Consider the following 9,274-nt stretch of genomic DNA (forward strand, 5'->3'; position numbering starts at 1 on the left):
TTTTAGTCTACTCGACGCTGGGCGGAATGGCGTCTGTGGAACGTGCTGAGCGCTCCCAGTGTACGGTGCCGGTGGTCCGAAGACATGGCGGGACGCTTTCTCAGTGCCGCCTTTTGAGACGCAGAGGCCCCACGTCGGAACGCCGATGCCCGCGCTCGTGCCTGGCCACTCTAGGCCTCGCCCCGAACACGCCAGCGGGAACAGCCCCCCCGCATTGCAGCAGCGGGCCCCCGGAGCAGCTCCCGGGACGATTCTCGGAGCACGGCGCAAGCACGCTCCTGGCTTGACCTCGAACCACCTGCCGAGGAGTCCTTGCGCCCGTTCCTCTAGTGCTGTCTCATCGCTGGTCACTCCCGGCACACTCCCCTCTCGTGCTCCCCGCTCGTCGTCGTCTTCCCTTCCACCGCCGGCGCGTTGTCAGTTATCACAATCACTAATATTTGTTTTTTTCTTCATTTCAACTCTCAAAATTAAATTTTTGTCAAGAACGAAACAGGGAGCAGTGGCAACACCAAAACATGGCCGGCGAACGCGGAAACTTTCAAATGCCTTTGAGAATTGTTGTGTACATCGGTGGAACTCCTTCCAGTTCGAACGGCATTTCATATTCCGAAGGCCATTCGACTCAAATGTAATTCAACCCCTCACGTAACACAGGCATCAATAAGCAAACCTTGCCCCTTCATCTTTCCTCTGAAGATTAGAAGCAGCACAGTGTGTTCTACTAATCAATGACACTGCATGTGAAATTTCTACAGATTTTAGGAAGTGCTCACGGAAAACAATGGGGTCACAATATGCAAATGAAAGGCCATCACAATGCACAACTCACAGACTTTACCTTGCAAGGCTGTGCACCAGTTGTGAAGGGCAAACGTTTAGTATTGGGCCTTTGGTGGTCCCATAAAATGCTTCCTGCTTAGTTCTGCGAGACGCGAATTAAAATTACGAATGACCCAGCAAGCTTCTGCCATTAGTGACATCGGTAAAACAAGACCAATATCGACATCTCGTAGGGGTTCCCTCCAAACTTACCCTTTTGAGAATTTGGAGCCTGTACTTGAGTTTGGCATTTTCTGTTTGAAGAGCAGCCAGCTCGGGCGATGCCAAGGCGTCATCAAAGAGGCCGTCGGCATTCTCGAGCTTTTTTATCTCGGCCGCAATCGCCTCCGCCTCAGCTTCCTGCATAAAAATGTTTTAGCCGAACAAATAAGCTAAGCTTTACTTTTCGAGACTTTGCTTTTCCGTTGACGAAATATTGCACGTCAGCTCAAAAGTGCTGCAAAACAAAGCTGCCATTCCGGCACCGGCACACTAACTGGACAAAAGTATACAACAAGCAAATAAACAGTCATTCGTAAACGTATCACCACAAAATAGCAGTAGTTAGCAGCGTTAAATGCGTCCTACGATTGTGAACATACGGCCTTCTCCACGTGCTTGATGTATTTTTCCAACTCGGCAGATTCCATGTCCATGTTGAACGAAAATGGATTGGATGCCGACTCGCCGGCTACTGGCTGGCTACGGCTACACACGCCCTCAAACGGGCGGCTTGGACTCAGAGATATTGGTAGTATATTTACATGTAAAATAAAATATTTGCCCAACTTTTCAAATCACTCAAGCGAAAAATGTTTATTATATTATGAGGAAGCACTTATTTTACTTTCGGCAGAGCTATGGTGGCTATGGTTAGTGCACTAGCCAAAGACAGCCGAGCAAAAAGAAGTCGCGTGCTCCATGTGCAATCTTCGCTAGCTAGAAAGGTAAACAATCAAATCATGGTAGGCTGCTTGAAAGTGGTGAGTACGTATTTTTAACAAAACTTCATGGCAATAAGCCAGCTTAAAAATACGGGCCGGATAAAGGATATGCTTGCATGCATGGCGCAGTCTGGCCCAACCATTTATCCTTAGAAGAGATCAACACTGCTTCCAATCAATGCTGGACGCGCAACGGGCTATCGTCTTGTTCGAAACGAATGCTTTTGCGCTGTTGATGGTGAATGAAGCAGTTTGTGCGACAGTGATAACTTTTAAATTTCTTGAAACACGTTCTAAAAAAGGTCAATAAGCTTACTTCGTGCTCGAGGACACGTGAACAGAATATCGCTTTTCCACGAAGAGCAGGAAGTTCACAACTAACCTTCCAAAGTTTGCCACCCCATCCCTGCATATCATGTCATGCTTGCATCGCCTGGTCTCCGCCGACGCTTTTTTTTTAATCAGTGTTGCCTTCAACACGGTGACATGCTGTCGTCTTCATCTGTGTCCATTTTCTGAGGTGTCTTGTTGTGCATATTGTCGAAAGACATGCACGCACTACGTGACGCGGACTGGGTAGTCTGCTGGCATCTGCCGTTCCTTGACAGGTCGAAGCCGTGCACGTCAGAACATACCGTCGAGCAATGCGTGTCCCGAAGTGTTTGGCGAAGCCGAGTTTCCTGCTCTTTAAATGTGCTTCTACATAAAACAAAAGCATTAAATTACCCAAAGATGTCTACGAAGCAGTCGTTCTGCTTATGGGCGCATGAGACGACACTGGCGCGATGTACAGGAACACCAAAATTAAACCCAAGTACTTATCATAGTCTGCGTTGATTTGCGTTTCCTGTAAGACATGCTGCCGAAATTGCGAACCACCGCTCAAATGCAACGTAGCAATTATGATGTGGTCACCTGAGGAGAGAGCTTCACTGTGGACACATTTGGTGGTGCCATCATACTAATATTTGAATCGAAAGGCATTCATTGACGTACACATGGTCGGACCAGTCATCACTTCAACCAGTGCGGTTATGCCTTCCATGGCATTTGAGGGAAAAGGAGAAATGCGCGCTCTTTGGATGTGCTGTGACTTCAGTAGTAATGACCGTATTGGCAGAATTATTGGGGGAGGCACCCTATGTGCTTCATAGCATCAGTGGATGGTGCTCTAAGACCTCTGTATGAGGACCGTAAACATGACATGCAAGTTTTGTTAACTAGAATGAATGCTACATGAGAACAACATAATGGCCATTTTAATGAAAACTTCACACAATTAAGCTCCAAGCTTCTAATACGCATTTGGAAGAAGCGCTTGTTGGTGTCATCCTTTCGTTGTCCCTTGTCAAAACTTGTGTGCTTCACACGTCATGAAATGGAAGGAGACTTAGTAACGGTAGACGTGATGATGATAGTGATCCGTTTTTTACCAGTGTAATTACCAGTTCATTTGCATTTTTTTCTTTTTCTTTCCCAGATCAAGTCCCCAGATGAAAACGAGAAATGCCGTACGTTTCTTCTGGATGACCAAGATCATACACTAGGAAATGCACTTCGGTACATCATTATGAAAAAGTGGGTTTCTGACTTCCTTTCTTGCAGGGCTGGGCAGTATCGTGATACAAGGATATCACGATATTACCTTAGAGATACTTTTGAGTATCGTTACTTCAGTATCGAAATACGTATCTAAAATGTATTTGTATCTCAGTAGTGAAATACTTCTACAGTATATCGAATATATCACAATATTCTGGCACGTGTGAGTATCTATTCAGATTTGCTTTTGTGGCAGAGAAGACGTCCGTTTTTTGTTGTTTGGTTGGTTGGAGTCATACCGCCTGCTCTCTCGGTTCTGCGTCTCTTGGTTCCCTTCTGTGGAATGGCCACCACAAGGCATGTGTCGTGTGTGTTCTGGCTCTTCTCGGATCGGGCAGTTGCACAAAAGGAAGTGAGGGATTCGGCCCACTGATGGGACGCAAGTCAGTTGGGCAAAGCATGGTGCTGATCAGTGGCTTGGCGCGCAAGCCTTAATGCATGCTACGTGCATGCACTCTCGCTTCGCACAAGGAGTCTCTTCTCCACTCATGTTGGTGTCTTTGAGTGCGGCGTTTGGGGCGATGGAGTGCTTATGGGTGCAAAGACATGATGCCCTTCCTGGCACGTTTGTTGGCCCCAAGTGTCGCCGCCCACCCAGTCCCACCGAGGATGCCTCGATGACAGCGCCGCGCGTGAATCAAGGCACCCTCGGTCCCACCAAGTGATTCAGTTTGGCGCATGTATTGGTTTTGAAATGCATAGTGCTTCATATTTGAGAACATGAGGTCGCCAAAATAAAAGTATTTCAATATCTGTATCTTTTATCTGTATTCCGGAATACCTTTTTTTTCTGGGCCTGCGAAAGTGTCTCTGAAATGTCCCGTTATGTCAAACTTAAATGAATCTTGGTATCTGTATTTTAGGCTTTCAATGCATGCATCGCAATATTTATATTCCAAAACAAATTTTGTAGTATCTCTGCGCAGCCCTGCTTTTTTTTGCAGTTTGTTATCTCTGGTCACTGTTGCTGAACTCTTTCTCTTTTTTTTCAGCCCCCAAGTAAAATTCTGTGGGTACGCCATCCCTCACCCCTCCGAGCGAAAAGTTCACCTTCGCATAGAAACTTATGGTATGAACTGGAGCACTTTACTGCTCAATTCCGTTGGGCTTGATTCCAGCACTCTCGCTAGGGAACAAATTTTCAACCATGTTGTAATGTGTCACTCATCCACCTGCCTGTTCACCGTGAAAGGACTCTGCCACAAACATGCCACAAGTGCTCATATACGAATGTTAACAAATTCTCAAAAACTTACTGAATGGCAAGCTCGGCGCAAGCCTTTATATTGTCGTTTTTATTTTTAAGAACACTTGCCCATTTAGTGGTAATAAAAATATCAGAAGTGCATTCATAGCTTTGAGGATTTGGTGTTGTACTAGTAAAGCTTGGGTAATCATGGACCAAATATCCAGGATGATAAAAGTTCTGGTAGTCTAAAAAAGCCATTATTTTAGGGTACTGAGAGGTGAAGCTAAAGAGCTATCGTCCACTTAACCTACTTTTTATCAATAAATGCGTAGAACGTGTAGGTCCAGCCCGTAGGACTTTGTGGGTGCTAAGTTTCACAAAAATAGGCCGCGAAAAGTGAAGAATGTTTCAGAAAACTCCTTCCATTTGTATGTGTTTGCAGTATTTCTTTTCCTTTTTTCCCCCGAATACCGAGGAGAAGGCTGGAAAAGACTGTGTGGCATGTTTGTATCCCTGCAGGTGCACACCAAGGGTTGGGGAACCTTTCTCAGTGTAGGCAGGCAAGCTACTGTGCCTGTCGCGAAATGTAGGGGCCGAATACGAAGTGGGAGAGATGGTTTGTGTGAGCAAGAATCGAGTGTCTGTGGTGCTAGGGTGATGTCTGCATGTCAGCTTTCTTTTGTTATAGCAGACAATTAGTGAACTGCATAAAAATTAGGTTCAGGCGGAAATATATCATTAAAATATATGAGTGAGGTACCAGAATTATGTGGTACTCCATTTGACAGTTGTGCATGCTTGGCAAGTCTGCTGACAACAGTGTAAAGATAACGCAAGCGGGCCAGTACCCAAGTGGTAACATTCTACGCCCCCTCAGCTGCACCAAATCTGTCTCCTGCACTGAGCCCGCAGGAAGAAGCTGGTGTCAGCCGAGGAATGCAATTCAGGCATTTCGAGTGCCATTGGAGCGTGCTAAAGAGACAGCTCCTTTTTGTTGACCCCCGCATTGCCCCTTCTCCCTCTGCGCATGTTTCCATGCTTTAGACACCCCTGCGGTGGAAGCACTGAAGAAAGGGCTGGCCGATCTTCACAGCATGTGTGACCACATGCTCCGAGTGTTTGAGGTACGTCTGCAGACGGAAAGAGGAGAGCTGCAGTGCTGCTCTTGTGCGACGCATTCCCCTTTTCCCTTTCAGAGCACAGTTGAAAAGCACAAGGCCAAAGTTGCGGAGGCTATGGAAACATGACTGTTCTTGTATAGTGCTGTGCAAAGCATTCACAATAAAGTATTGTTAACCTAGGGACGTGATGTATACCAACAACTGCCGGCGACTTGTGTCCTTGCTTCTTAAAATCGATTTTTGTAGCCATTTATGTACAGAAGAGGCCAGGCAAAAATTGGTCTAATTTATTACTTTGAAACACTTGCCAAAGCTTGGCTGTAGTAGCTGTCCTCATAGGACATGGCCAGTGTTTTACAGAGGAGTAAAGCATTGCTGGAAGATCGAGTTACATCTCTGAAATTTATGTATTCTTTCTTCAAATTTTTGAGTATTCTCTTTGAAACCCGGATGCGATTTGGCCACCTCACGTCAGCAGTTTTTTTTTTTTTTTTTTTTTCTTTTTCTCTCCTTGAGGACCTCTCCACAACTACAGGATCTCTTTTTCTCTCTCTGCACAATGTCTGTGTGTGTTGTATTTCCGTGTCATTTATGCCACAATTCAGTGGTTAAAGCATTTGAGTTCGTAAGAGATTCTTTTAGAACTTTTATTCTCGACCCAAAGGGTTTAGTTACATATTACAGCTGCGTAGAAACTTTATACAGTCGACGACCGATTATTCAGATCCTATAAGGGGCCGCGAAAGTGTCCGAAAAATCCGGCAGTCTCAAAAAACTCAATGCCCTGGTTCCGGGAAAAAGTCCGAATAATCAAGCATGTCCGAAAAATCGGTCGTCAACTGTATATCAAACTTCGCAGGCAGGGCCTAGCAGATCAGGGGCCTGACAAATGAGTGTCGCATCAACATGGTGCACACAGTAGCTGAAACAAGGCTTTATTGTAGCGGCTCGTAATGGAAGAAATATACCAGCTCTGCTCTGGCATAAATTCAGAAATGATAACGTAAGTTGTTTTCCTGGGCAAGCAAGGGTTTTTACGTTTCGAAAATACAGGCTACTTGCAGCATGTTCATTTCTGAAGTTTCTGGCAGATAAAACACGAATTACTCGACACCAGCAAAAAAAAAGAAAGGATTGTTCAGACTATTGAATGAGAAAACAGCAAGAAATATCTTGGCCTGTTGCCAAAGTAATAGCATCAACAATGAGCCTCGACGATTATCAGTCTCGGATCGTCCGCGGACTATCCGAGACACGATCCGGCGCTCGATTTTCCAATTTATTCCTATGGGACTCCCGATCCGAACGCAGTCCTGGGACTGCGTTCAGGGGTGGTAAGTTGGGGAGGCCCAATAATTGTTGCTTTGCCTGAAGAGGGTGTAAAAAAAGAAACGCTAGTTCCGGTATCGAAATGTGAAAGGGTAGCAGAATGCCCGAGGACGATCGAGCGCTCTAGCACATTTGGGAGACTTGAAAGAGTAGCGAGCGTGGGCTGCTATATTTTATGGGCACCAATGCAGAAACATTGATAAAGCAGCCTGCACAACGGCGCTGCCGTAAATGCCAAAATCGCGACATTTTGTGGCGTACTTCACGGCGTGACATGAAGAGGATAACCCATATATTTAATTATATCTTCTAGGAAAGCTAATTGGCTCTGCTTTTATTTTTTTCGTTTTCTTCTGCTTTATTGTTAAGGTGCACGCGAATTTCATTCGTATTCACCTGCAATGCCGGAATCGACTCACAACTGGACCTTATGGCCGCCTGAAGGCATTACTCAAAGCACACGCCAGAGAAAGGAGCGCTGATGTGTAAAAACTCCCAAGTGGGCATTGTCAAATTTAAAGTCGGCTTCACTGCTACACGCGTGTGCATTGCTGGTAACAATTTTTTTTTCGGGGGGGGGGGGGGGTGCAATCTAATCTAGGGCCTTCCCACTTTGGCCGCTATGGCGCCAAAGTGGGAAAGCCCTAGGGAATTTTATTAAATACATCCACAAGACCACATGTAAGACCCTACAAAGCGCTATCTGCCGAGACCCATTAAAACCGGCTTTGCTACCATACACAGTCACGGGTAAGGTCGTATGCATGGGAAACATGAAGGCCGCGCTGGGACCTTATAACGAATACTTCCATAAAGCGACACGTATCCCTACAAAGTGGTGTACACCGGGCACGTGTAGAGCATGCTTTACTGCTATACATAAAAACACTGGTGGGAGGACATTTCTTTATGGCCATTACGTGTAGTCTGGTATCAATGAAAAGGCACGAGGGCCTAGGCCCTCGTGCCTTTTATTAATAGTATGCGGAAGAAGTGTGATGCACTGTACAGAGGTGAGACAGCTGTGCATATTGCGCAGTTTTGATACAAATTTGTTTTCCTGCGCCAGGATGCTCCAAAAGCTTGAAAATTGCGAAAATTGCGCCGAACTGCTCCGAAACAGTCTGACACACAAGGATTTTAACGCTCCCGTCAGTTTCAGTGAGGAAAAATGCTTACTGACGGCACAATTTTCCAGCACCCCCAAGGTGATGCTGTTTGTAAAGGTTTAATTGATTATTCATTCAATAAAAACCCCGCATAAAATTGTTCCCGAGATAGTTTTTTCGAAAGTTACAATGTCGGGTTGCACATGTTAAACTGTGTGAGTTTTTAAAGTTTTCCCATCAAAAACCATTGCAAGGTCCTGTAGAAAAAAAATTACGCCCACCTCCCCTCGCGGGAACCCTGGTGTGATGTGACGCTGAAGGGGGTTCATTGTGCGTTTCCGTTGGGTTGATTACTCGAATTGCGTGAGCAATCGTCGGGTAATGCGGGAGAGAGAGAGAGCAAGCGTAGCGCGGACGACCGTCGACTGAGAGACCGGCCGGAGCGTGGCCCTCCGCTTGTATGCGCAGCGCGCCCGAAGGAGAGGAGACCGCGGAGAGAGAGGGCGCTGCACTAGAGTTCCTGTATATGCTCCCTACTGTATATGTATATGCTCTCTATGTATATGTAACGTATATTCCTGTATATGCTCTCTACGCTGCACATGCGCACAGCGCCGCCCACCGGCGGAGTGAGAGAGCGCGCCGTACCGCGCGCGCTACAGATGTTGGGGGAGAGGGCGCGCTATCACGGCGAGAGGAGATGGGGTGAGCGGAGGAGAGACGCAGCTGTGCGGACGCGGACGACAACGACGCAGGAAGGACAGGGATCCCTGTTCTGTGACAGGGCCGCCGGCAAGAGATGCTCCTCTCAGCGTGTGCAAGTAGATGAAAAAATGGCAATTTTCAGAGCGCCGTAAATCCAGAATAACATCACTAGACGCCACCACCTTGGTGTGGTTGAAGTCCCTTAACGCCGATCGAGGGACTTTAGGTGTGGTGAAGATTGGAAAACATGGCCGCCGGGCGAAGCAGCTGCTCGTGGTTCAGGCAGAGTGCTCTTCGCCGATTTCTGCCATGACTTTGGTGATGGGGGTGGCTGGGTTTGATCTGTTGCGGGAAGTTCTGCGACTCGAAAGACGGGAGTTCAAAAACAACGTGGTGCCCGCTAATTCGCCGGTTTTTGGCTTTGAGTGTTAGGCGCGGTGCGTGCTTGAAGTG

General features: G+C 46.7%; 2 protein-coding genes across 3 annotated transcripts in view; one reads left to right on the forward strand and one right to left on the reverse strand.

Moving 5' to 3' along the window:
• Positions 1-1,541, reverse strand: part of Argrs (arginine--tRNA ligase-like protein) — a 56,358-nt gene extending 54,817 nt beyond the window's left edge. For both annotated transcript variants that reach the window (XM_077702116.1, XM_077702117.1), the window contains exons 1-2: positions 1,425-1,541; positions 1,036-1,182 (exon numbers count right to left, since the gene is read on the reverse strand). In XM_077702116.1, the coding sequence (XP_077558242.1) occupies positions 1,036-1,182; positions 1,425-1,478 (201 nt within the window). In that variant the 5' untranslated portion in view covers positions 1,479-1,541. The remainder of the gene's footprint in view (positions 1-1,035; positions 1,183-1,424) is intronic.
• A 118-nt stretch (positions 1,542-1,659) lies between these two features.
• Positions 1,660-5,879, forward strand: Polr1d (RNA polymerases I and III subunit AC2 l(2)37Cg). The gene is made up of 5 exons (XM_077702123.1): positions 1,660-1,805; positions 3,247-3,344; positions 4,361-4,437; positions 5,602-5,681; positions 5,754-5,879. Exons 1-5 carry the CDS (start codon positions 1,683-1,685, stop codon positions 5,802-5,804), a joined length of 429 nt encoding a protein of 142 aa, XP_077558249.1. The 5' UTR covers positions 1,660-1,682; the 3' UTR covers positions 5,805-5,879.
• Positions 5,880-9,274: the final 3,395 nt, after the last annotated feature.

The sequence above is a fragment of the Haemaphysalis longicornis genome, unplaced genomic scaffold (assembly GCF_048455015.1).
Source record: "Haemaphysalis longicornis isolate Haplotype H1 unplaced genomic scaffold, Haemaphysalis longicornis Haplotype H1 scaffold_3, whole genome shotgun sequence".
Classification (NCBI taxonomy): Eukaryota; Metazoa; Arthropoda; class Arachnida; order Ixodida; family Ixodidae; genus Haemaphysalis; species Haemaphysalis longicornis.